The sequence below is a fragment of the Alternaria triticimaculans genome (assembly GCF_023758025.1).
Source record: "Alternaria triticimaculans strain BMP 0046 chromosome Unknown scaffold_3, whole genome shotgun sequence".
Taxonomy (NCBI): Eukaryota; Fungi; Ascomycota; class Dothideomycetes; order Pleosporales; family Pleosporaceae; genus Alternaria; species Alternaria triticimaculans.
The window spans coordinates 477,694-504,786 of record NW_026055960.1 but is presented as its reverse complement, the minus strand read 5'-3'; the positions used below and the strand labels follow the sequence as shown (position 1 = coordinate 504,786).

At 53.4% G+C, this 27,093-nt stretch overlaps 7 protein-coding genes across 7 annotated transcripts; 3 read left to right on the top strand and 4 right to left on the bottom strand.

The window, feature by feature from the left end:
* Positions 1–2,775: 2,775 nt before the first annotated feature.
* J4E78_002839 (uncharacterized protein) lies at positions 2,776–3,744 on the top strand (the record flags this gene model as incomplete). The annotated part of the gene is made up of 3 exons (XM_049363484.1): positions 2,776–2,803; positions 3,340–3,479; positions 3,574–3,744. The coding sequence occupies 3 exons, from the start codon at positions 2,776–2,778 to the stop codon at positions 3,742–3,744; spliced, it is 339 nt and encodes a 112-aa protein (XP_049224149.1).
* An 815-nt stretch (positions 3,745–4,559) lies between these two features.
* J4E78_002838 (uncharacterized protein) lies at positions 4,560–7,184 on the bottom strand (the record flags this gene model as incomplete). Its single annotated transcript, XM_049363483.1, has 2 exons — positions 4,560–4,698; positions 4,756–7,184. 2 exons carry the CDS (start codon positions 7,182–7,184, stop codon positions 4,560–4,562), a joined length of 2,568 nt encoding a protein of 855 aa, XP_049224148.1.
* Positions 7,185–8,543: 1,359 nt separating this feature from the next.
* On the bottom strand, positions 8,544–11,599 carry J4E78_002837 (uncharacterized protein; the record flags this gene model as incomplete). Its single annotated transcript, XM_049363482.1, has 5 exons — positions 8,544–9,586; positions 9,636–10,704; positions 10,753–11,125; positions 11,293–11,369; positions 11,552–11,599. The coding sequence occupies 5 exons, from the start codon at positions 11,597–11,599 to the stop codon at positions 8,544–8,546; spliced, it is 2,610 nt and encodes an 869-aa protein (XP_049224147.1).
* Positions 11,600–15,835: 4,236 nt separating this feature from the next.
* On the top strand, positions 15,836–17,242 carry J4E78_002836 (uncharacterized protein; the record flags this gene model as incomplete). Its single annotated transcript, XM_049363481.1, has 1 exon — positions 15,836–17,242. One exon carries the CDS (start codon positions 15,836–15,838, stop codon positions 17,240–17,242), a length of 1,407 nt encoding a protein of 468 aa, XP_049224146.1.
* Positions 17,243–18,203: 961 nt separating this feature from the next.
* On the bottom strand, positions 18,204–19,562 carry J4E78_002835 (uncharacterized protein; the record flags this gene model as incomplete). The annotated part of the gene is made up of 6 exons (XM_049363480.1): positions 18,204–18,852; positions 18,899–19,007; positions 19,057–19,110; positions 19,190–19,360; positions 19,413–19,431; positions 19,542–19,562. The coding sequence occupies 6 exons, from the start codon at positions 19,560–19,562 to the stop codon at positions 18,204–18,206; spliced, it is 1,023 nt and encodes a 340-aa protein (XP_049224145.1).
* A 984-nt stretch (positions 19,563–20,546) lies between these two features.
* J4E78_002834 (uncharacterized protein) lies at positions 20,547–22,006 on the bottom strand (the record flags this gene model as incomplete). Its single annotated transcript, XM_049363479.1, has 4 exons — positions 20,547–20,848; positions 20,908–21,486; positions 21,552–21,788; positions 21,874–22,006. 4 exons carry the CDS (start codon positions 22,004–22,006, stop codon positions 20,547–20,549), a joined length of 1,251 nt encoding a protein of 416 aa, XP_049224144.1.
* Positions 22,007–25,240: 3,234 nt separating this feature from the next.
* Positions 25,241–26,892, top strand: J4E78_002833 (uncharacterized protein; the record flags this gene model as incomplete). Its single annotated transcript, XM_049363478.1, has 6 exons — positions 25,241–25,475; positions 25,531–25,757; positions 25,817–26,003; positions 26,052–26,106; positions 26,152–26,194; positions 26,245–26,892. 6 exons carry the CDS (start codon positions 25,241–25,243, stop codon positions 26,890–26,892), a joined length of 1,395 nt encoding a protein of 464 aa, XP_049224143.1.
* Between the last annotated feature and the right edge of the window lie 201 nt (positions 26,893–27,093).

Below are 27,093 nucleotides of genomic sequence, written 5' to 3'. Positions count from 1 at the left end.
GACTGTGCTGTGGTGCCGAGCAATGCGCCAGTTCAGAGATATGCAGAATTCCTTCCAGTTCGAATAAATATGGTAACCGTGCATTCCTGATAAAACCACACTGAAAACAGGCAATCTGAACTTATGGCCGACCAGATGATGTTTCCTCAAATGATCTTTACTTCTTCCATAGGCAGTGACAGTATTAGACTGTCTATTCCTTGCTGAATCTCTTCATCTTCCTCGTTACCATCATGATCACTCTTTGCTAAATCTTCATCCTCCTCTCCATCCATTTCAGGTTCGATCTCTTCCAGGTAGAAATAAAGAAAACCTATCCTCCTGTACTCTTGGGGGTTCCCGGATATTTGCTGAACGACTATCCCACCGATACTGGCACTGGAACCTCTGGTGACTAAAAGTTTTATGGTACATCCATATTCGAATGGAGGATTGGCGTTGGTCAGATCGTAGTCCGGATAGAAGAAAGTGACAGCGATTTCCATATTGTTCTGCCGGAAGTGTTCCATAATTGGACCTGGCTTCGACATGTCCTCAAAACAGTCGAACCACCTGAATCTACAGTCCTTGTCGGAATCATAACGATTAAGACCCGTCAAGTTTAGCACAGGCACCATTAAGATGATGCTAGCGTTGGTGACCTCTCCGAGATTAGCTGCACCAACGACAGTATACTCCAGACTGATCACTTTGGCCTCTTGCGTAAATTCGTAGCCGTCCCAGAGAACACCAGAGTTTTGCGCTGATACCCAAGACCAAGAAGGAGCCATCCGGGCAGGGCGTGCTTCGTATTCACGTGTGCGCCACATCAAATCCGAGAGTATGCTATTCTTCCACAGCCCTGCAATGTAAACATCGTCTACTCTTTGTAGTCGCGACATTCGAGCAACGACAGCTGCAATAGCTGGCAGACGATCACTCTCGTAGGTCAGTTCCAGTTTGGTGTACTCCATCACAGTCTTCTGCCAGTGGTCTTTATGGTCAGAGAGTTTATCGCCCCAGTCAAGATCCTTTGGATCTTTGATTTCAGGAGCGTATGTATTCCATGTTTTGTTTTCACTGAAATCCTCGGAAGCAAAATTGGTTTGGCACTCCCAGTACACTTGATGTTTGCCAAAGTGTATCGTGCGTTGTGAGAGCCTTCTTTCTTGATACACCCAGGCGCGAGTTAGGAGTGTCATCGATTCCGGTATAGTACTGTAGGCGGTTTTTGGAAAACTGTCTGGTAACGCCCGGACGTATAGGTGCGGATGTTTTTCCAAACGTCTCGTGACTGAACGACCCGAAGAAAAGAGACCACCGTGACTATCTTGGCTAGCTGTAGCTGCAAGGGTGATTTGTGAATTCTCGTATATATCCCCCATCGTGGCAGCGGCTTCTTTCCAGTCTTCTTCGCTATCTTGGAGAATACCTGCAGTTATTCAGCTGTGTATCTCCAAGTACAGGTTGCTCGTAGGATGTCTCACATAGTGCATCGATCCAGACATAATGGATTCCTAAATGACAACACACCTCCACCGCATCTCGAAACGTCTTGGGTAGACCCGATGTCTTGAGACCCTCACGCAGACTTCCGACAGTCTCAGCAGTCAACTTAACGGCAGGGCCATTTGACCCCCAACAATGGCTGAGACAAGCAAATGGAGCTAGACTGCCGGGTTGCTCGCGAAGGAATACGTGTTCAGCCGTGATCTCTAGGATCCTCTTGGGTAATGGGACGGCTAGTCGTTGCATACAATACTCATGGTGTTGTATACAATTAGTCTTCCACTCTTGAATTATACGAATAGTCGCTTGCGAAGAAGTATCTTCCGAAAGGGGTCGACATTCTTTAACGTTCCAGACACCGGACTTGGAAGGCTCAAAATGTCGTGGAATGTCTTACGTACTATTAGTTCAAACGTTGCTGTATAATGTTCCGACATACCACTGTAACGTATGACTTCAATCTTTTCGTCCACCCCAATGACAAGTCCACGGCTTATCGGAGAAGAGTGCACCGGTAGCATAGATTGCCTGAAAGAGCGATCTTCGCCCCAAACATGAGCAGCAATGGCGTCAAGAATGACAGCGCAGTTCCGACACCCAGAGTCTACTCCCCCTGCGAGCTTGTTGAAATCGACGGAAGTATAAACCTCTTTCAGTGTCATGTCGCCTTCGATCGTTTCGTCCACTATCGGATGCTTACAACACACACAAATGTTTTCGCTGTCAGACATGTCTGCGCACGCTCCTGATGTTGTATTGGCGAAGCTATTTGCCACTCGGTGCGAGAGGATTATCCCAGATACCCTTTGTTACTGTGCTGCTAGGAACGGTATGCGGTAAGAGCACTAGTCTGTCGTGGACTTGAGGAATGTTGGTGCTGTTTTGCAGCCTGGAGAGCTCAGCCGGAGAGGTGGGCGTGATGCATGCAGCCAAGTTATGTGGCTGTGGCGGGGTTTCCTTCACCGGTTTACGAAGTAAGGCATGCATGCTGACAGCATCTTGGTTGTAGGATAGGTCCATGGATCATCATGAGTATTCCAAATCCATGTTCTGGGGGAACCTTCGTCTCTGCACAATCTATGCGCTGAGTCTGAACTGCAGAAAGGAAAGACGCATACATGGCTTGCTAAGACGATATAGAGGTGTTTGAGTGTGACCTGCCGCAGGCCCGCGAGCGCCATCGGATGGCGCGACAGAAGGACTGTGCGCTGCTGACGTAACACAAGCTGGCCGAGTTCACAGCAGCAGCACATCGCGACTCAAGACCCCCACTTAAACACCGCGACAATGGCTTCAGGATACGGACTTGCTGGTGGTACGTACAAATCAATTCCGGGGGTACAATATTGGGAGCTTTGGGGGTTGGCGAAGGCAGCGGAGCGAGCGCAATGGCACTACGAAGAGCGGACCCGGAACGAATGCGTAGAGCGACCACGACGACTACGCGATGCGAGGACCTCCGTGGACAATGCGAATCTCGGAGACAATAAGAAAGAAATGAGGAGAGGCGGGTCCAGGAAGTAATGGTGGTGCAGAAGGCAGCCACAGTCATACGAAGACGGCGCAGAACCCAGGGCACGATATGAGTGCATGGAGACGACGGGCAGTACAGCCGACAAGTCCAACGGACGGCCTCGACTACTCGAAAATGGGCCTCTACCCTCGAACAATCGATAACTTCACATACCGCCAGTCTACCGCTCGCTCGCTCCAATTTCCCACCTCGACTGACCCGTTCGCTCGCGCTGCAACCCTCCAAAGCTCTCCGACCTCGCCCTTATCACATACGAAGCAAGAAGAAGCGTTTATAGATAGACACTCTCCAAATATCAGCTAACACAATACTCCCAGGCCCATCCCGCTGCTTCCCCTTCTGGCAAGAAGTCCTCGCATGCTACACGACCAACACAAACGCCGAGGACGACTCTGGCAAGGCAAAATGCGCCCCGGTACTTGAGGACTACTACGAGTGCCTTCACCACAAGAAGGAGGTATGTACCATTACCTCCCTCCATTCCTATTCACCCCCTCTTGACCTCCAACACTCCCCAAGAAAGACCGGTGCTAATCCGGAAATTTCAACAGGCTGCCCGTACCCTCGCCCTTCAAGCCGCGTACCGCAAAGCCGAAGCCAACATAAAACGCGACGACGCACCGTCCGCAGGCGAGATAAGGCGATTGGGCGTGTTGGATGCGCCGCTTGAGGAGAAGAACCTCAAGCCGAGCAAGTGGTTCCCTCATAAGGAGATCAATTAGAAGGGGTTGGACTGCAATGTTGGTCTGGACAGAGGGAATGTGTATATCGGTTGCGTAGTCTACTTGCGGACCCCAGATAGTCGGGAGGAAAGCCAATGAACAGGAATCGATGAAGGACCAAGCTGTTATGTGACGTGGTGCATGTGCAACTCAATTACTGACTTTTGAACCGCAACATGCGGAGTCTGGTATTCAAGCGAGAATAACCACAGGTCATGCATGCCATCCCAGTCCCATTCGCGATGGTCATATTTGTAAACACGTCAAATATCCGAGCAGGAACCACTTTCAAAAGATATATGCTTTCCATTCTCTGACTGAGACTACGTCAATGCATCACCCTCCAAACTACCCACTAGCCACTATTCCACGCACACTTGCACAGACACGCCCTATCCTACTCCTCCCCCTTGTAACCGATGCAGACTCAAAAAACAGAATACCAAACAAACCATCATTATCATAACGCACCCGTTTTCGGCCCATAATGCCATAATGCCCCATAGAACGCCATAAGCGGAGTGATGCGATCGATAAAGTGATGCTATGACAGAAAAGTAACAACAATGGAAAAGACAAATAACACTCTTGAGCCCATGCATACGCAGAGTGTTGTGGACCGAGAAACCGAGATGCAACCTAATCAAACAAACAACGAGCAAGTGTCGTAACCGTCATAATCCAACTTTCACTCATTCAGAAGAGTTTGGACTACCCACACCGTCGTCAGATGGTAGTATAGGATCTGTACCGAAGCGTGAGAGGAGAAGATATATCGCTAACGTCTGTTGGTCTATATCGTCCTGCAACTCAGTCTACATGTTTGCAGGGACACTGGTGCGCGCGAGATGGGGAGGATGAGGTGGTGGTGTAGCGGTAGCGCGACTGCCGATGCTGCCGAGACCGTGAGCTTGAGCCATGCTGCGGTGGAAGGAGCCGATTTTCTGGAAGCCCCTGTTGAGATGTTAGCATTGTACCATTACTCAAGAGAAGGACGCATTCGCAGCATACTTTGAAAGATCGTAGCTTTCCTCCTCGGGCTCAGGCTCCTCCTCGAAGCTCGTCAGGCTGGCGCCGCGGACCATCCCTCCGTTGCCCACGATACCTAATCCAAGCCCGTTGACATTGCTATTCGATCGAGAACGCTGGCTTCCAATATGCCGACTGGCGGGTCTGGAGACGGTACGACTTGGACTCTCTGGGCCGGCATCTTCCTCTTCTTCGCCTTTCTCCTCGGCATCTTGGTCTTGATCTTCGTTATCCTCGGGCTCTGCGCTGTTGTATGGCAACATGGGGGGTGAACTAGGGTGGTCGTCGTCATCGCCATCTTTGAAATCTGGACGTTGCAATTTGATAGGGCTGAGCTCGAGCGGTGCTTTGGCAGGCGTGCTGGGGAGGTCGACGAACTTCCAGAAAGGTGCTGGACTGGAGAATGCCATGTACTGGCTGGGCATTTGAGCTGTGCTTGGGGGTGCGAGACGGGGTGCGTGGCGGGAAACAAGTGGGGTGACGAGGGCATTGTTCATTCGGTTCGCATCGTAGTTGCCATTCATGTTGTTCGACCCGGTGTCCGAGTACAGGGTCGGTGGTGAGTTACCGACGTCTGTCTTCATACCAGGGACACTCTGCTTAACGGGGTCCACACCGGGTGATGATTCCAGTCGAGATTCGTCCTGCTTGATGTGAGTAGGTTCCTGGCCGTCATTGGCTCCATAAACAAGGCGCTTCGCCGGAGTCACGAACCGATCCTGGTCGCGTATAGTCGGCGATTGCTTGAAACCTCCAAATGGGCGTGGGCCGCGGTCTGGAGTGTAGGATTCGGTGGCCATCGGGACCGACGAAAGCGGGGGCGTAGCGGATCGTGGAGGCGACTTGACGCGAGGAGGGTATTGGCTTTGGCGGTTGTCGCGCTCCAAGGCACCTACAAGGCGCTCGGTGGCTTGAGATGGATTACCCAGCGCGGGCGAACTAGGCCCTGAGCCGTCTATGCGGTATCCGATTGCCACACCGCCCTTGCGAGGGTTAAGCAGTTGCTTCTTGATGAACTCTTCCTTCTCTGACTCTGCAATCTTCCACTTCATACCCTTGCCAGGCTCGTCGGTGCGGCGTGCAACTTTCTCAAACGACTTGTTGAGGGACAAATTGTGTCGAATGCTGTTCTGCCAGCCGCTGTTTGTGTGGCGGAAGAAGGCATACCGAGACTTGATGTAGTCGTAGATGTTGGCAAGCGTGAGCATCTCTTCCTCGCTACTGAGGATCGCTTGGCCGATGAGCTGGGCGTAGCTGTGAGGCGGCTTGATTTCTTTGGTTGAGTCTAAGCTGTAGTCAATATCGTCGCCATTTTCTAGTAGAACTGCTCGAGAGAAGGTAGCAGGTGAGCCTTTGCTGCGCGGGTCCTTCTCGCCGCGGAAAGTCATGGGGGTACCGGGTTGCGGGTATCCCGGGGTGGATGTCATCTGGTTGTAGTATGCTTGTGACGATTGGTGTTTGTTGCGAGGGTGCGAAGACGGTGGGAACGGGTCGTACTGGTCGCGCTTGGGCGTCGGTCCGCTGGGATGCGCGTGCTGATGGGGTTTTGGCGGCGGGTTGCCGTCATTGTCAGACTCGGCAGCGTCCTCATTCTTAACCTGACGCCACAACATAGGGTGAAAGTGGTCCTCTTGGTTGGCGAGAAGGAACAGCATCTGAGTGCTCATGATGCTGATACAGATACCCGAGTGTAGGGGTGCCTTGTCTCCTCTGGTGAGATGGCGGTCGTCTAGCTTGAGACCGTTGCGGCTGTTTACAGTGATGTACCACTGCTGGTCGTCAACCTCAAAGTTGATCTCGGCGTGGACGCGGGATATCTGGCGCTCAGGTCCGAGGTCAATGTGCACGCCCCAGTCCTGGCGGTTGGATTCACTTGGAGGCAGCCCAGAGATGTCGGGCTGAGAGCTCTGTAGGTTGGAGCGTGTGTTCGAGTCTACACGGCCGATTCTAACTTGCGTGTCCTGAACGAAGAAGCACCAGTCGCGGGCAGCAATCTTGGCAAAGGCCGGGATGTTCTTGCCCTTGTTGCGCTGCGACTGCAGGTCGTTGGCATAGTCGATGGCAGCGTGGGGCACATAACCGGGCACGCGGAGGGCGGCTATGACGATGTTCTGGCGCTCTATGGGGTCCATGGGGTTTTCTGCGTCTCCGCCGTTGGGCAGTGTCGTGTTGGAGTCGTTGCTGGCGACCGACTCTGTGATGCGGGTACGGGGCGGGTCGGGGGCGGCCGTAGCAGCGGGCTCTTGGGCGGCGCCATTCAACTGTGCGAGTGAGTACAAGTTCGCCGCAACACTGGTGGTGTGTGGGCTGCTCACCCGCCTGCGCTTGCGCGAGGGCGTGGCATCTGGCGTGTCGGGTTCAGACTGCTGCTGGGCGTCTCTGCGCGAACGAAGACTTCTACGAGTCGACATGGTGCATGCGGGGGGCTAGCGAGCGAATCTGTGGAGGAGGAAAATGTATCAGCGAGAGTTGTGCGAGTGTGGGCATCCGTGTATTATTTGTTTTGGGTGGTGACGGCGGACCATGGGAGAGGGACGAGCCAGCCACGGACGTGCGAAGAGCAGCCAGCCAGGCGCCCCACCAAGCGACTCGACACACTCGGAACGGGAGCTGCTTACCGCGAAACGTCGGTATTGGATTCCCAATGCACTGCGCGCGACTGGAAGGCGTCGTCCAGGGAGCGGCGGCGGGCCGGGGGCAGGCGTCGCAGGGCGGTGGTGACGAGGAGGGTGGAAGAGCGCGCGGTCGTGGGCGGAAGGGTCGACGTATCGGCGTGTTTGTTATTCCAGCACGACGCGACTTGGTGGCTAGCGCAGGCGTGGCGATGACCTCAGGACGCAGCGAGACAACGGTGACAATGCGCGACGCGTGGGATAGTCAGATAGTCGGTGGCTATCGATAGAGAGATAATGGAGCAGAGCCGCAGGAGCACGGAAGGGGACAAATTACGTCGCCTTGGTGTCCTGGCTCAAGATGCTATCCGTGCGCACTCGTGATCAAAATAACGCGGTAGCTGGCAGCGCGCCCCCAGCCGTGAGCGACCCAGACCCAGGCTTCCAAACATGCACGCTGCGCCGCTGTCAAACGGGACGCCTGCAATATGATGCCCGCTTCCTGTCATTGCACCCTGAGCATTGCTTCTCCAGCGCACCCCAAAGGCCCCAAACGCTCAGGTGCCGACTGTGCGCGTCGGGCCCAGCCAAGCAAACAATGACGCTATGCAATCGGGCTTGAAAACCGTTCGCATGCCGCCAACAGGATCGCTGCTGGCTGCACCAACGGCCCACCAACACGACGCCAATCGTTGCCGCTTCGGACGCTTACTCACGCTCGCTTACTGTGTGTACTGCTACACGATGAGCGAAGAACGTCGTAGAATACCGCGTCGACAATGCACACCGATCGCAGCTCTGCAGCGTTCGTCCCGTGACGCATCTAATTTTGATCGCTCTAGCTACATTAGTCACCTCGTAAACGCATTCCTTGACTCTTGACCGTCATCGAGGCTCCACGCCGAAGCGCAGCCGGCCCGCGATACGCACTACCCCTCAATCCATGGCGATAGGCCACAACAGCCGCCTGTTTAGATCGATCAAGCGTACATGTAGCGGTTTCACCAAGTTTGACAGGCAAGACACGTGCACACACCATCAGGCAATAGTTACAAAGATTCGTTTCTTCATAAAACTAGCTATAACTAGCTGACAATTAAGGATTGAACATTACTGTTGATGGTGTTTATCCAAACAATACAGATCTCAACGACTCCTCTAGGAAGTGTAGTCGCTCGTGTCCATCTCCGCAGTAAGCAACAACTTACGCGAGCTAGCACCGACGTACACCGTCTTGGGGTACTCGGAGATGACCCAGTTCTGGGCGGCGACGTCCCAGTTGCTGATGTCACGGCGGGTGATGTCAGCGTGGAAGGTAGCGCTCATGCCGGGCTGGATGCTCAGACGGTCAAAGGCGCGGAGCTGGACCACGGGGTCTTCAGGTCCACCAAGAGCAATGTAGCACTGAACAACTTCGTCACCAGCGACGGTGCCGTTGTTGGTGATGGTGGCCTCAACAGTGTAGAGAACATCCCACAGCTGAGGGTTACCACCGGGAGCACCACCCGCGGCGATGCGAGCCTGAGGTGAGCCATCAGTGGAACCCTCGGGCCACGTGTAGTCGACACCGTACTCAGGGTCTTGCGACGCCTCAGCAAGGTCAGTCGAGTTCAGGTAGGGGTAGATGAAGGTGGCCGGGCGGGTGAAGTTGGCGGGGAATTGGTAGTCCTCAATGTTCCTGCTGTAGTTGCCAAGAGTAGGGGCAGCGATGGTCTGGCCAGTAGTGGGCTCGTATGCGCCAGCAGGCACCTTGACGACACTGATGTTAGAGTACTCGAAAGTGGTGTAGGAGAGACCGAAACCGAACTCGTAGATGGGAGTGATGTTCTTCTTGTCGAACGCGCGGTAGTCAATGAAGACACCCTCGTCGAAGTTGTCCTGGGGGCTGCCGTGGCCGTTGGTGGGCTCGTAGGTGACATCGGGGCCGTACTCTTCCTGGGAGCTGCCAATGGTGAAGGGAAGCTTGCCACCGGGGTTGTGGCGGCCGTAGAGGATGTCGACGATGGCGTTGCCAGACTCTTGGCCGGGAAGACCAGCCCAAAGAATGGCAGTGATGTTCTCGTTGTCGTAGAAGTTGTTGACAAGGACAGGTCCGACAGAGTGGATGACGACAATGGTGTTGTTGCACAGTGCCGACACGTTCTGGATCAGAGTCTCACCGTCCTGCCAGACAGTGAGGTTGTTGCGGTCACCCATGTTACCTGTGCCTGAGTTAGTAAGGTTTCGATATGAAAGTAGGATAAAATATACCATCGACGGTGATGTAACCTTCACCAGAGTCGGCGTTGACAAAGACGATAGCGTGGCTAACCTGGCTAGCCATTGCCTGGATCTGCGCGTAGGCCCAGTTGTCGGTAACGGAAGTGACAACACCACCGTTGTCAGTGACCTCGCGCTTGATGGACTCGAGAGGAGTGACCAAGTAAGGGAAGTCGGCGGTTCCCGACCCCCAGCCCATGGCCAGAGTGCCGTTGTCACAGCCACGGTCGGCGCATCCGTTGGGACCGTACTCGTTTTCGCCAGCATCGTTACCGAAGACACCAGTCCACTTCTCATTTCCAGAGAGAGGGAGGACGCCAGAGTTCTTGAGCATGACAGTCGACTTGGCAGCAGAGCGGCGAATGGAGCGGAAGTGGTCCATGCGAACGTCAATGTGCTGGTTGACAAGCTTGTTGCCGACCTGTGCGTAGTAGTGCTCGTATCCGTAAGTGTCGCGTTGCCAGCTGTCGAAGTTGACAGGGATGGACTCGTCGAGGCCGACGAAGTAGTAGGCGGCCATGATACGGACAGCCGCATCGTCGAGACGCCACTGAGGAACGGTACCGTTGAGGATGGAGATGGTCAGGTTGGTTCCCCAGAAGGACTGGCCGGAGTTGAAGTCGGTGTCACCGGGCATAGTCATGTCCAGACCAGCAAGAGTGGAAGAGACACCAGAGTGTTGAGCATCCCAATCAGAGACGATGAAACCTTGGAAGCCAAGCTCGCCCTTCAGGATGTAGTTCTGGAGGTACGAGTTCTGGCAGACCTGGGAGTTGTTGACCTTGTTGTAAGAGCACATGATGGATCCAGTTCCAGCACGGATGGCGTCGGCGAAAGGCCACAGATAGAGCTCGTGCAGAGTCTTGTCATCCAAGTTGGAGCTGATGGCATCGACGAAGCCAAAGTCCTCGAAGTTACCGGGCTGGCGGAAGTGCTCCTGCTCGTTCATGATGAAGTGCTTGGTGCAGGCAATGACACCAGCGTCCTGGATACCGCGGACGGTGTCGGCAACAGCATGACCAGTCAGGACTGGGTCAGGAGAGAAACCTTCCCAGTTACGCTGGGCAGATGTTAGTGAATGTTAAGGCGATTGGGTCGAATAACTTACTCCACCCTTGGGATGGCGACCAAGAGGACCGATAGCAGGGCCGAGTTGCACGTCGACACCCTTTGCGCGGTGCTCCTGACCCATCTGGTAGCCACGGCGGTAGAACTCGCCACGGTCCCATGATGCAGCGATAGTGCCACCTGCAGGGAAAGCAGAGACGTAATCGGCGAAACGAATACCCAAAGGGCTGTCTTGCAAGCAGAGAGGGTCGAAGTCGAGACGGGGGATGGCGCCAACGTTGCCAACGCAGGCGTCACTCTGCCATCCAGTTCCGGTGGTGAGGTTCACTTTCTCGATGAGAGTAAGCTGGCTGACAAATGCCTTTGCCTTGGTGATGGCATCAGCCCAGTCGCCGGTGGTGTCCTCTGCCCAGCTATTTTCGAGTCAGCAATTGTGTTCCAGATGTGAAGCTCGGTCATGTCGCGATGCAACTGCCGCATGTGAAAGCTAAGTGGAGCCGGCGCTCCTTCGCTCTTCCCCACACCTGTCAAGCCCACTTCTACGGCTAATGACTTGTAAAATGCCGAAATTTGTACGTACGGGCTGGGGTAGTATGGAGGACTCTCTGCAAAGTTCAATGGACTGCTGGTGTCGTTGGAGCCCGTGTTGTTGGAGTACTTGTTTATGATCAGCGTAAGCTCGTAAACACAGCTGCAGGGGTGAATTGTACTGCGCGCAGAAAGGGGAAGAGAGCAACAACAAGATGCGCAAGATCGCGCAGCATCTCTGCAGCTTGAATACAAATATCTTGCAGTGCCAACGGCGTTGTGGTGCGTAATTAGAGAATGTGTAAACATACCTGGGCGTGGGCAAGGCCCGCAAACAATGCTTGTGCAAGCCACAGCATGGCGTCGGCTGGCTGGGAAACGCGGCGATTGAGATACAACAACACAGTAATATAAATCTACTGTGGTAGTATGCAAGTAGGAGTTGAGAGCGCTCGCAGACACAGGCCAAATGTTCCGGGCGCCTTGACAGCTTTATTCACAGCCGCGAGCAGCAAGTGACAAGGGCAGGGCATAGCTTCCCCAGCGCCCAGCTACCCGTCCCCTAGCACCATGCGCCGTCACGACCCCAGGCGCAAGCGGCTGCCTCTTCTTCTGCGGGGGACGTGTGCAGAACCTGCTGATCCCCGCCCCTAAGCCCTCAATGACTCGATGGAGCGCACCCCGGTGCCTCCGCTGTGTTCTTCTGGCCCCGATGTTTCCTTGGAAGCCCCATCACATGGTCCGTCTCCAGTCAAGACTGCTGCGCATATGCAGCGACCATCGACTTCTCGCAGCTGCATCACGTCAGGGTAGCTCCACAAGGGAAAGAAGAAATATTGCTTCTCTCCCGTCTCCCTTGAGCTACGCGCACGGGCGCGCGTTGAATGACCCTGGCCGTGTACATCGTCATCTACCTACGTCAACCCCGGACGTGCATATAAGCTCACACTCAAAAGCCCTTTCCGAGCGCCACAGAACAGCCAAGCTCGCAGTGGGAGGTGCGTGAGGCGCCCTGTCTCGCTGGCTCAAGACGTCCAAGGCCAGGGCAAGACACCCAGTGCGGGGTTGGTGTCGTATTCGAGCTTCCATGCTTCCGTCTTCAACTGCGCCGCAAAGTCGCAAACCTTGGTCTCTAGCATCTGCTCAGTAGCGTCTGCTGTGAGGTCCGACATTCCGTTGGGCTGAGAAATCGGCGGTATAGCTCCTCGGGGTAGACCCCAGTATTACCTGGAGCACCCGCATTATACATTGGCGAATCCTCGGGAAAACTCTTTGAGGACATGCTCCCGTTTTGCAAGCTCACGTTTACGTCCGGACCGTTGCCTCGGCGTGTGCTGTCGAGCAACTAGCAGCCGACCAGGTGCGCTTGAGAGCTTTTCCACCGGATGATCTAGTAAGCACCAGGACGCTCTCGTGGGCCGCCCCACTCGGCAGGTGGTACAACGAAAGTCACTCACGTCACTGATCTAGTCTGAGTAACTTGACCCCGATACTGACCCATTTGTGCTACACCTCTTCTCTCAGAGCAGCATCGCGTCAATACCAAGCGGAGACACGAGCCGACGGTACGTTGTTCGGCATGTCGTCAACCATCCGCCATGCTTGGCTGTGTCTCTCGATCGGTCACTACGTTGTAAACGGTACAAAGTACCTTGAATGTCAAAAGTACCTCGCGGTACACCGATAGTCTGCGATCCCTACCCAAGAACATCGCTAGCCACGTTGGCTCCGAGTCCTAAGAATACCAGCAATATCCGAGTACCCGTTTTCCAGTGTGACGATCGCAACTTAATCAACGTAGTCGCGGTGTATTAGCTTCGCGCTTTCAAGGCATATCGCTGGTGGTGGTCAATCTAGATGTCGTCGTCCTGTGCAAGGACTTGCATGAGTCGTTCACGCTATATACCCCGCTCCGCGTGGAAATAGCGCCTATTACGTCTAGCCTGCAGAAGTCTACCAGGTTCCAGCGTATAAACGCATGAGCGTATTTCGGGTGAAGACGACCGTCTGCGCCACATTCCACGATGCCGATGCAAGAGATTGGAGCTCTCTCTTTGAGTTGTGCCCAACGGCGTAGGCTTACTCAACATCATCTCGGTGCGGTCAGATTGAATTGCACCGGGCCGTCATGTTATATCCGCAGTTGAGCCTAGCCTATAGCCGAGCCTTTTGAGATAACTTGGATCACATATCACGTATTACATTGAACTTTTCACTCCGTCGAAACACTGAACTTAGATTGTGGAGCCTGTTCTTCTCTTTTCGAGCCTAAATCCGATCAAGTCTAGCATGTCTTTGATGCTGCGCCATACGGACTTTTAGCAGCTAGAGACGACAATTAATTGCTTTCGGAGATGCGCCTTCCTACGTGTGCGTGGCTTAGGGTCTAACTAGCTTTAAGGTGTCTAATTTAGGTTGTTTAACTTGTAATTTAATAAGTGTTTTTAGTATAGTAGTAAAAGTAGCTATACTATAAGTATAAATCTTATAATACTATAGTTACTTATTTTTAAAGTATAAAATTCTATATAAGTAATACTTAAATTTTTTTATAATACTCTAAATATTATCTTTATTATAAAAAATATATAGCTAATTTATATACTTACTAATACTAGTAACTTTATATATAAAAAATATAAATTAGCTACTTTATTTTAGAACTTAGTCTAGTAGTAAAATAAAATACTTAAGTATATTACTACTTATTATAATACTAGTAAGCTTAACTAAAGAAAATACTAATATAAAATAAAAGCTTTAATTTATAAGTAAGCTAAAGCTAAGTTTTTTTTTATATATTTTATAGTAACTATACTAGTAAAAGTTTATATCTTTATAAAGTAAGAATATAAAGCTTTTACTTAGTTTTATAACTTTATAATTAGCGCTTTTAATACTAGTATAATAATTTTTTTAATTTACTTTTAACTAAAAATACTAAGTAACTTTAGCTAAAAGAAGTATAATAATACTATAAAGAAAATTTTACTAAAATTATAACTAAAGCTATAAAAGTAAAGAATACTTTTTTATAATAAAAAATAATTAGTTTATAATAGTAGTAAAAATACTTTAGAACTAAATAAATAATTAGTACAATTCTAATGCCTAACACCTCTGTAGCGTGATGCTAGACACTAGGGGCTAGCTTCGAGAGTTGCGACATTGATGACGAAGCATGTCTGGTTTCCAGCTGGCGAGGAATCGCGAACAAAAAGTTTGAGCTTCACAGCAACATCAGACAACTTGTCTGACTCGGGGCTGTAATCACATCTGAGGAAGAGCATTGAGCTACACAACTGGACGCCTACCCTTCGTGCCGGTACGCGCCATGATCTCTAGGATACAAGACGATGGCCAGGTGACCTTCATCAGATGGTAGCGACAAGAAGCGGATCCAGCAACTGTTTCTTAGTAGGCGTACCGCGACACAGGTTCGGATGATGGATTTCGAGTGTGAAAGCTAGCGAAAGATGAAGCCCCAGATGGCGCTAAACCTCGTGCGGGGTTGGTGGAGCTTCTAGAGTAGGCCGCCTGCTGGCTGTGCACGACATCGCACCCTCAACGGATGCAGCTCTCTGCTATCGAAAGGGCGGAATGTCCTATGTTTCGAGGTTCTGTTGTTGTGCCCCTACCAGAGTCACATGGCTGAAGGGCGAAGGCTCGTGATATGACGTCATGGTCAGCCCTCACCACGCTCTCACAGTACTACACGAGTCTCGGGACATTGATTGATCAATCAGCATACGTGAAGAGGTCGATCAAATACGTCTTCAGGCCACAGTCTCATTGAAGCTAGGAGATGTCTGGTATCTGTGGGGTACTGTGATGATGTCTCGTCGAAGCCAATGACTGTCAGCGCCGCAAGGCTGGCTGCCTGCAGGCAGCACCACTGCGCCTTCCGTTGAGTCAACAGCCTTGAGTCAAACCTCGCACATCTAACTGCATGCTGTTCTCTATTTAAGGTAATACTGTCGAAATCCCTATGTGACACAGTAGCATAAGCCATCTCGTTTAGTATGGGTTCCAAGTTCTCTCGAGCGGTACGGCCGCACGTGCAGGCTGCTGCCTCGCCAGTCGCAACTGCCCAACATCACGACATTGACCATGCAAACGCACAAACGCAATGCCAAGAGGCCACATCACGGGTCTCAGACCCTTATTGTTACGACGATATCAACGTTGCAACCTCTACCACGGTACCAGTTATTCCGCAAAGACGCAACAGCGCGCCCGCAACAACATTCGCAACTTTTCCACCTTCCATCGCTATGGAACAAGCCCCACACATCACCACTTCGTTCCTTCTCTTCTTAGAAGAGCGTCGACTCATGTCTATCCAACACGATCACACCGACCCTGAACCCCCGCCCGCGATTACCATGCCCCCGCCTCTTCCACCACCAGCAAAGCCCACTCTTACCTTACCATTACCAGAAGTACAATGTATCATATGCTGTACGGAGCTACCAGGTTCCAAAAGCCCGAAGCACTCAAAGGAGGTTGTGAAGCCATGCAGACAATGTGGCAGTACATACTGTGGGTCGTGCATCAAGAGGATGTTCACCGAATGCTGCAAAGATACCACGCGCATGCCTCCAAGGTGCTGCGGACAGATCCCAATCCATTACGCAAAACCGCATCTTACGAAGGAGGAGTTCACAGAGTTCAAATCCAAGTACGAAGAGTGGCTCACACCAAATCCATTTTATTGTCCAGTGCCAATATGCTCGGCCTTCATTCCAGAACGACTCCTGCCCGATCAGGCAACGAAAAAGCAAGGGAAGCGCGCTGACTCTGGTGTTGGAACGCCAACGTTGAACGTCTTTGCGTGTCCAACCTGCTCAGCTGAGATCTGTCTCGAGTGTCGGCAAATCGCTCATCCTGACGCTATATGCAATATCTCTGATTTCGGCATCGACGCAGAAACCACAGAGCTACTGAAGAGCTGGGGATACAAGAGATGTCCAAAGTGCGGTCATGGACTGAAACGAATGTACGGTTGTCTGCACATGGAGTGTCGATGTGGAGCGCACTTCTGCTACATGTGCATGGACGAGCCGGAGGACTGTGGTGGAGCGTGTAATGAATATGGGGAAGACGACGGCAGTGACGGCAACATCACGGAGTCTGATGAGGGCGAGTCTCCATCTGGCACGAACGATGCATCGGCGCTATCCAACGAGACATCTCAAGCGCAAGAGACTGTTGGCGCAGCAGCGATGTCCACGCCACAGCCAGCGCCTCCACGTAATCTTGATGCTGGAGGGCCTCGTTACTGGGAGGATCAAGATCTAGACTTTGGTGAAGAGCCAGGAGAGGACTACCAGGACCGCTCATGGAACTGTGACCACAGCTTCGAAACCTACAGAATTCCCCTCGCAAAAGCTCTGGTCAACGATTCCGCGGCTGAGATGGAATGCGTAAAATGCTGGTGTTCCATACATCCAGAGATCGAAGCACCAGATGCCCCGTCAAAAGGCAAACTTAGAGTGTCGACTGTACCAGCAGGCGCAGCAACAAGGGCTCCAGCAGGATTCGCGAGAGGCCACGGACGAGGAACAGGACGAAGACGAGGGGGGCGACGATATATACCTCCCCGCGGACTCGTCCAACTAGGTGGCGCCATTGGAACAGCACCTCACCTTACCACCACCATCACCGCTCCACTATCTCAAAGCGTGCCATCCCAGAGTGCATCCCTCCGCGAAGCATCGCCCATGGAAGACATTGTGTACTCCGACCCCGACCGGGTAGTAGATACCTACGGCAACATCATCGCGACATCAGAGATCGAGCTTCGACGTCGAGCATCCGATGCATCTTTCGTCACTGATGTCCTTCCTCCACGAGCGGATAGAAAGGCTCAGGCTACCTTCAATGCCCCATCGAACATCTTCTCCATGAAGTTCAGTCTCGCCCATGAGTGCGTTAACTGCGCCTTACTCGTGTGCGCATCGTGCAAAGAAGGTATCTTGGCTGCTGAAGAGGGGAAGTGAGAGGCCTAAATCTTTCCGTACTTCTCTCTTACTTTACACGGGGCTTTGCAGCATTTATTAGCATGGGGAATTTGGCGTTGAACTGCAGGGGCGTTGCGGGCATACGGCTTTCCTTCTGTAGTTTCAAGGCGCTTTTCAAATGAGGAGATTTGAACACTTATCATCGAACGGCGTGTAGCAAGTAACTGAAGTACCCTTCTATGCACTTCAAAATGATGAGCAGTGCTGGAGAACACCATGGGGTTGCACGTTGATCGTGTAGAAGTCTTGCGGCGATGTATGCGTCTCGATCAGCGATTACATGCTTTCTCAGACAGCCACTGCGCATTGAAGTATTTCACGCTTCGTCCTCGTAGTATGATTGAGTGGTTATATCGAGTTGTATCATCTTCGTTTAAGGAAGCGACGTCAATCTTTCCACACCTCTATGGCCCTGCTGTCTCAGTACCTTTGTTCACCCATATACATGCTACATGCCTACGACTTTAGACTCTGTTCATTTCCCACACTGAGTGCTGAGCTGTCTCATGATACTCCATAGACCCAGTTTGGAATCTAGCATTCTAGCACGCCTCGTGATAACGTGAGTACCACTAGTCCTTCCTATAAGCACTCCTTATCGGTGTGACAAGAGCGTGAGGATGCCATCAAGGTACACACAATCATCAGATACAATTTTTTATTCTTGTTCATAGAAACGAACTACCACACGTGAGAAGACCAACCGGGGAATCAAAACACTTGCAAAGGTTGAGCTCAAGTTCACTACATTCGTGGTACCGGTAGATGTAAGTATTTTAGCCCGCCGACATCTCTGATCGAGATTCCTTGATATTGTGCTTTCGCTCTCCGTTCGCTCGTCCCGTCGTGAGATAGCTTATTCATTCGTGAATTTCATCCACACTTGACTGTCGGATGCAGGTATGTCCTGTTTTCAGGCCGGAACCAAGGTTGACGCAATCTATGCGCCCAGGCTGGGGAAGGCGCTGGAATCGGTGATGTTGATGTTGGACTGGGCACCGCCGCGGCCTCCACGACCACGGGCCTCGCCACGTCCACGACCCTCACCGCCACGGCCACGTCCGCGGAACTCGCCACGACCTTCGCCGCGACCACGTCCCTCGCCACGGAACTCACCGCCGCCACGGCCACGACCGCGGAACTCGCCACGGCCTTCGCCACGGCCGCGTCCTCCTCGGCTGCCGCCCTCACGGGGAGGGGGAGCAAGCATGCGGTCACCGTCGAGCTCGACGTGGACCTTCTCCTTGCGGGCGCGCTCGCGCTTAGCCTTGCCTTGGGAACCGGCCATGAAGTCCTCTTGCTCCTCACGGGCGAGAGCAGTGCCCTCGGGGAACTTGGTGCTGCTGCCCTCGTTGGCCTTGCGGACGTTCTGGGCGGCGAGAGAGAGCTTCTTCTCGGCGAGCTCAGCGAGGTAGGCGGCGTAGGACTTGCTCTTGTCCTCAGGCTCGGCATCGGCCTCGCCCTCGGCGTCCTCCTTGATGGCGTCCTTCTCTTCAGCCTGAGCCATGGCCTCTCCAGCCTGCTCGTCAGCCAACTCGGCATCGCCGTCCTTTCCGCCCCAGCCGTGTGCGGCCTGCTTGTCGTGCTCGCTGGAGATTGTTAGACATGGCCGTGATATGATGTGGGATTTCTTACGCGATGCCAGTCCTGCTATGACGGTCACCCTGAGCAGCGCCTCCGCGACCTCCGCGTCCACCGCGACCGCGGCCACGTTGTCCACCACGACCTCCAGTGCTGGTAGGCTCTGCAGAACGTCAGTATAGGTACAAATTGACCATTGACAGGGCACTCACCGCCAGATCCCCTGCCGCGGTTCTTGTCAGAGCCGACGCCGCGATCCCGGAATGCTGTGCTACGTTAGCCGTTGTCCATTGAACCTCCCCGAAGAGTGTAGAGCATGGGGGTTGCTCCTTGTATCCGACGTACCGTTGTCGTTGGCGTTGTCGGACTGCTTGGCACGGTTCTGGTTGCTCATCCTCTCGGGCATGGGCTTGGGGGCATCGGTTCCCTCGCGCTTGCCGTGCCTCATGACGGGCTTCTCAATTGCCCTCGTCGGTGGGTCAGCCGGCCTGTCGGGGTCGAGCTCGGGGTCATTGCCTGCGGGGTCGTGAGTGAGAGTTCGGTGCCTGTGCTGTGCGCTGCGACATACCCAGCAGCTCGTAAATGTTCTGCAGTTGTAATTAGCATCTTGAAGCTGTCTACTGCGGTGCAGGCCTTCTCGCAGCCCTCAATGGAAGGCGCGAAGCCGGACCTGATGGTGGGGTGAGTTGTAGCTTACCTTGGAAGCAATTTGCGACATCTTGACGGATTGGAGCGCCTTTCGCGCTTTGCCCTTCTAGATGCACAATCTGCCGGGAGAGAAAAAGAATGCGAGAGCTTGCCCTACAGATTTTAGGGACGTGGCTCTCAGAAGTTGACTCGCGAACGGGGTGATAGCGCGATGTTGCGGGCACGAGGTTTTGGTCAATCGAAAATGGCCGTGGGTTGCTTCCGTAAGCGAGTGTAGTGGGGCTAAGACTATTGGAGGCACAAAGAAACATGAGCGCTGCGGTTCTTGCCGCATACAGCGCTTCACTCCATTCTTGTGCGAGGGAAGCTCAAGACAAAATCTCGAGGTACATGGTATTCACTGCAACCAGCCCGTCAGTTTGCAGCTCTTGCGCCGCTGATGTGTCAGTGATTGATTCGAATGCGCCTTCAAGCGCACGTCATTCCGAGGCTGTTTCACACATGCAATGCTTTTTGTAAGGAAAAGCAATTGTGAATGCTTCCAATGCAGCTCCCGAATGCGACCGCGTTGCTATAGTGTCGCAAGATGTAAAAATGCCTGGCTTGGCAAAGGGCATGGGCGCTGGCACGGCGTTGTGGGAATATGAGGGGGGTGCAACATTGACTCGATAGTTGCGGCCGACTGCATTACAATATGTACAAAGCATCGTCCCGCCTTCCAGTGTCACTAGACGGCAGCGATGCCAGAGTGAAACGTATGGATGAGAAATATTCACCCGCGTCCATAGCAATAACCCCAAGCAATTTCCATCACAAATACACATGTCGTAAACCTGCCCCAGGTTGAATGATAACTTTTTGTAGAATTCCCCCGTATCGAGACTCGTGGTCTCGTGTTGAACGCCATCGTACCATCGTGACACATTGTCGATTGGGTAAAAGCAGTTGTTGCGCCCGCTAAACAACGTCATGGGAGGGTATCAGTCGGCGGTGATGCAATTCGGTCCCTGATAACTCCATAATAGCCCCCTCTTCCTATCCTCTCCTCATATCATCATCTACTCTCATACATCGTGGGGAAGTGCATGCTGGCCGACAGTCCAAAGGGGTCGGCGTCAAGCATAGGATCGTACGGGTCGAAGAGGTGGTTGTTGCTCATGCCATTGTAGGCATGGCCTCCGTCGTTGGGCGCCAAAGCTGCTGGGCTCGTAAAGGGTGGGTTCTGCGAGGGCGGCATCGGTGGTGGCATGTTGTTCGAAGGCGGGAAGTTCTGTTGCGGGAACGGGCCAGGGCCAGCGGAGTGCTCGCTTGGGTCGTCGTGGTCGTAGGAGTCGGCTTGTTCCTCGTACTCCTGCTCTGTAACACGAAATCAGCCTAGGATTACAAAGCCCTATACTTAAGAGGGGATAGGAAACGGGTCAGCTTGCCGAGTTGACTCATGTGGTCCGTGAACTGTGTCTGGTAGAAAGACGTAGGACCACTGCTCTGAGTTATGCCGTTACCGTTGCTGCCAACAGTAGACGCGCTTGCTATGCCATTTGCTGGAGCCTGGTTCGTTACAAGCGAAGGGCGCTGAGCACCCATCATGGGAGTAAAGTTTGATCTAGGCGGCTGTGGCCGTAGCGGCTGCTGCTGTTGGTGCTGCTGCTGCTGTGGAGGTATGGGCCCAAAGTTGGGAGACACTGATTGACCATGAGGTATGAAGCTGGGCGAGCGCGTTGCTGATTGAGCAGGCGACGAGAGATGCGAGCCAGGAGTGGGTTGCGACAGTGGTGAACGCTGAATCGGCCCATCCGGCTGTATCATGGGCAAGCCATTGACGCTATCAACCTTGGGCGGGCCTTGGAGCGAGCGCCGCTGTTGTTGTCTGTTCAATATAGCACGTTGTTGGAGAGGCGCCTGGTTGGGCGAGGTGTGTGCAGACGCTGGGGCTCTGGTCGGCCCCAGGTTTGGACTGCCAGTCTTCGCGCGCAGCTCGGCCTGGACGTCGATACCTGGTGGAGCAAGAGGTTAGCGTGTGTACCCTGATAAATAGACGTCTTGATAAGATTGGGGCTACCTTTCTCTAGCAGAATCCTCTCGAGTAGAGAATTCTTATACCGGAGCATAAGGCACTCGTCGGCGGCGTTGCGGTGACTGTTCTGCAGGTTCTGCAGCGTGTCCTCATGGTGCTTTATGGTGCTCTCGAGCTGCTTGATGTACTCTGTACGGCGCTCACGGAAGGCGGCTTGCGCCTGTCTATTGCGCTGCTTGCGCTCCTCTGAGGTGGCATATATCTTACGACGCTTGGTTAGTCCTATCTTCGACATAGTGATTGGCGATTCAATTGCTGCAGCCATGACAGGCAAGGCAATTGGCATCAGGAAGGCTCACAGGTTTACGGCCGCCTTTGCGCTTCTGCTGCTGGGGCTCTTCCTGGGTATATGTCTCCGCCAGACCAGGTTCGGGCGACGATCCGATAGAGTCGGTCGAACCATCGCGCGAAGCCTCTGCCTTGCCCACGGGGGCCGTCATATCTGTTACGAGACTATCTCCCATCTACGGCCACCGTACCCCTCCGTCCAGATAGAGGGGCACCGAGGCGCCAAGAGCTGCGAGAGATGCGACAAAGGCAGGTCGAAGGAGATAGCAGGAGGCTCTGGTCGCTTAGACGCGCTTGTGCTGGGCAGCCGCAGCGCCGGGTCGAAAATCGATACGGTTTGTATGGGGTTTTGATAATGTATGATAAGAAGAGGGCGTTCGGGCCTGTGTGTGGTCGCGCAGTAGTTGTGAGGTAAGCTCTTGGGTAATGGAAACAGAGATGGGCTCGAACGGAGGGGCGGAGTGCTGGACTTGAAAAGGCGGGCGGACCACTCTCTGCTGCCCAGATCAACTCCTCCCGTGTGGTTAAAGCTCGCTCGACTCGCCTCGCCCCAGAAGGCTTCCTCTCAGGCGCGCAGCAAATGGCAGCCGTGCTCCCGCTGCTGGGCACTTCGCACGCGCAATGACGGCCAAGCGAGCGGGTGCGCGGTTGGCCGAACGCTCAGAATTTTCTCGCGGGGTGCTCACGCTGCATCACGGCTCTCGCTGTGCCAGACGCCTGGTGGACGACGCCGAACATGGCTGCCCCAGCCGAGCTGGATCGCGATGCCCCATGCGGCGTAGCCTGGTGGTTAGCTCCCGCGCCACTAGAAAGTTTTGTAGCCTTTCTCCGGCTTCTCCATGGACGCGCAGGCAGAGCGCGCGCCTGGCATTGTTATCTAGCAGGCGGCGCCCGTTCGAGCGCGATCAACTCGCGACGTGTATGCGTCTGTCTGATTTCATTCACGCGGCCATGAAGTCTTCCCGTGAAAAGCAAGCAACCAGCCGTCGTCGTCGCATCCACGCCAGGCCACCGACGTCGGAGCGCGCCCCTGCACCGGGGCCACGCACCTCGCCCTTATGAAGTCACCCTACTCGCGGACGGCATAGGTAAGGCTGACGAGCAGGTTCCATCTGGATGATCTGATATGACGAGGGTTGCATTATCGGCGCAGCTGGCGATAACGATCGATACGACTGCAGTCAATCTATACGACATGCCTCACCGATGAACCTGGGACATCTCTTTGCCGTGACCAGGACAACGCCCGTAGCCATCACGCTCCAACCTCTCAGGGTCATCACGTGGCTGCCCCGGGCCTACTAGTGGATGCCAGATCTTGGAAGAAGGAGCCACCAACGGTCGCATCTGCCGTGTGCATTGCACACCACCACCGCACAACTGCTACTCTGGACACGTTATTCCGCCAGCGCAACCACCGGCTCCCGAACCGCTACCGAAGTCTGGCCTGGGGATCGCCGAGGTCGTTGCTTTATGCACCACTTGAGCTCTGTTGGCCCGAAGCAGCCGTAGCGTCACGACGCTTTTTCTCGGCTGAGCAAGCAGGTGACCTATGGGGCGGGCGGTCGAGACTCGTACGAGGGCATTAGTTGCACCCTGTCGCATCGTGACCTTCCAGCCGTTGTTCGAATAGTCGAGACCCGTCAAATCGGCAACGGACATTCGGCATTGCCTAGGTGCGGACTGTCGGATTCCACACTTGAGTGCTTCTGAACAGAAAGCATCAAAATGATAATCGACGCCCGCGCATGTACATTATGAACTGGAGTCCCGAAAAGGCTATCTTAAACACGTAGAGGTTTGAGTATACAGATGGCCTGAAAAGGTATTCTCACTGAATCACTGTAGAACACTTCACAAACATGACATTGGCTGAGATCCTTATTAACGCGCCTGAGTACGCTGCTCAATAATTTCAACTCAGTGAGATGCGCTCTTTCCAAATGTCAGCTTTGTTCCTGCCACTCCAACCGCCACGTGCGGTACAATCGTGTCAAGAGCAAGCTCACACGGGCTCCTTCTCTCACTCCTAGATGCAATGTTGCGGGAGATCGTGACATCCGACCTCCACCATGCACACCTCAGGCGACAGTCCTCACCCCTACCAGGATATCCAAGCATCGCATAGTCTCATATGACTTCCATCCTGTTTTCAGCAGTATAGATCCCGCATCAATCACTCGGTCAGCTTCTAGTCGCTAGTCGCCAGCTTCGCGCGCAGTCTATCGTTCACGAGGTGCTTGGCGCAATATCGCTCCTCAAAGCATTGCTGACGGTAGGTAGCAATGACATTTTCCGAGATCGCGGGACGGCTGCTGAAAGGGTCAGGACACTCGCAGCCGCCGCCTGGCAAAGAGCACCTAATCGAATCTCATCCTTCGCCAGAGCGAGCCAGCATTTCCTCCTTCCTAGCTTCGCCCGAGTCAGACAACGGTCATATCACAGCCCGCGAAGGCATGCTCAGCATCCATCCTGGCGAACAAAGAGGACACTCCACCGTCTCTTCGTGGGCGAAACCTAGACCTTTATCAGACATTCGCGAAGTCACCGAATCCAGCTTTGCAGACACCCTACCTCGGAACGCCCTAACAAACAACTTTCCGCGAAGCACCTCTCGCACGGAAATGTCGCGGAAGCCCTCCGTTGCGACGAGACGACGTCCGAGCAACGACAACCGGTATGGTGAAAACGTAGAACCTGATCGAAAGAATAGCGTCGAAAGCAACGGCATAAGATCCACCCACAGGGGTCGGAGGTCTAGATCACCATCACCATCAAGTCCCGCGGATAATCACAGCATATCGAGCATATACAGCATACCAGCCGGCACCGTTCCGCCACGATCGTCTTCGCGACCTCGTGCACCTAGCAATTCTCGAACCCGACAGCCGCAGCAGATACCACCTATACACATAAACCAGGCGACTGCGACGAACACGCTTAGCGCCATACCTACTATACCGTTTCCGCCTCCTAGCAATAATACCAATACTATCATTCGGCATGGCCAATCGCAGTCCCCCTTGCGCCACATTGTGACTCGCCTTGATCCCATTACTCATGACACCCACCGACGCATACCCTCCAGAACATTTGTTCGCGATCCACTATCGAAAGAGCTGCTAGAGTTTCCATCACACCGACATCCGCGAATCGACCTTGGCCTGGACTTATCCGCAGGCATTTTCGTGGGCGGAGGCTCCATCGAAGGGACCGTCCAGATAAACGTCGACGATGCGGAGCGAATACGTCATAGAAGGACTCTGGACATTGCTCGGATATCTATCGATCTTCTTGGGACGGAGGAAGTGAGCAGCAACAGACGAGCTGTCTTTCTGAACCTCGCTACAGAGCTCATTGATGAGCAGAACCCGCCGCCTCAAAACATGGTAGATACCCAAGAGCCAATCAGTTCGGCAGACCTTTTCTGGCATCTGATGCCTTCTACGACCAATCTCGCGTTCAATCTGAGTCTACCTCTCAACGTTGGTCCTCCGCCCTTTCATTCAAAGAATGCGAGAATCCGCTACATACTTTGCGTATCACTTCTTATTCGCGATCAAGGAAGGCAATACATTGTCAGGACTTCCGAAGATGTCACAGTGCTCTCAGTGTACGATCGTATGAGGCATCTAACTTTTCAATGCCTAATCTCACAGTGCTGACATGCTCGCAGCTGAAAAGGCACTCATGTCGCTACCTAGTCCACTGACTGCCTCAGACGAGTGGATAAAGCCCCGAGAAACTACCGTCGAAGTCGTGCGCGTCACTGCAGGCTTGCATCGACAAGTCTGGGTCAGCGGAACCAGTCTCTACGTCGATGTTCATGTCGCCAACAACAGTCGCAAGCTAGTCAAAAAGATTGAGCTTCAGTTGGAGAGGGACATACTCTGCTACAAACACGTTTGTTATGCGAGCTTGACACACCATCTTGTCATGATGCTAATGAGAGTGCTTTGCAGGTTGCTGCGGCTACGATGGAGAAGTCTGCGGGTCAGGCTCGCATCTTTGACAGCAACGAGCGGTCTATCCTCAGTAAAGCAGTGGTCAAGCATGGTTGTGCCGGCTGGAACGGTGTTTCTGCACAACAGACTCATATCAGGACCTGTGATCTCGAAATACCACGCGGCCATGGTACGGTGAAGTGTGGTATGTACATTGGCACGAAGTTGTGTACTCGGTCCCTAACCAAGACAGGCAAATACTTTGAAGTCAGATACTTCTTGAATGTCATTGTAGCCAGCGGGCACACGTCAGTCTTGATGTCACTATCACCGATCAAGCTGACTCTCTGCAGAAAGCTAGTCACCGTTCAACTACCAATCGTACTCATCCACATGGTGCGTCTTAAAACCACCCCTCCTCTTCATCCTCTAATAAATGATGTCAGAATTCTCTTGACGTGGTCCCCAACTCCGTCGCCCAAGTCGCCATGGCCATCGAAGAAAAGCGCACAGCCCGCCATTCTCCACCGCGCCTAGGCCGCCGCCCCTCCCAATCCGTCCAAGGCCGCGCCTTCGCAGCACCGCGCATGCAATCCCTAGAACGCATGCGCGCACGCGACGAAGCCATCCAAGAACTCGGTCAAGCCCTCGAGCAAAGCCCGCGCAAATATGGTCTCCGCCGCGCGAACTCCAACTTTGACTACCACACCCCGCCTTCCAACCGTAAAGGCAGAATCCTAGGCGATGGCGAAGCAGCAGACCTCCAAGACCGTCTACGTCGTGTAAGATCGAACGAGACGATTGGCTCGAGGCCTCCGACTCTTCACCGTGTCAACTCTACGCGATCGAGAATAGGCGCTGCATCGGCTTTTGGATTCCGAGAAGCAGAGGTTCGAGAGGACATTGAACTTGGGGGGCTGGGTGCATCGGGTGATGGGCCATTGAAGGAGAGGTTGGAGAGAACTAGTGATCGGCAGTATCGGTTTAGCAAGAAGAAGAGCGTGGAGAAGTGGAAGGGTGTAGCGAACGTGGGGGTTGGTTGGTTGAAGGGGAGTGGGGTTAAGGATGAGAGGGAGAGGGAGGGATGGGTGTGATGTGCGCACTTTGTTCCCTTTCACAGGCTTCCCGTACTTTGGATAGCGCGTACGTTACGTCGAATGATTATACTTTTCCCTTTGGTTCTGCTTGCCTGTGCCATCGTCACATATGATAGAGATTTAGTAAGCGATCGAAAAACTTGGTCAAAAGTAAATGTAAGTTATTTAATGTGTTCTGTCTTACGACAGCCTGAATGC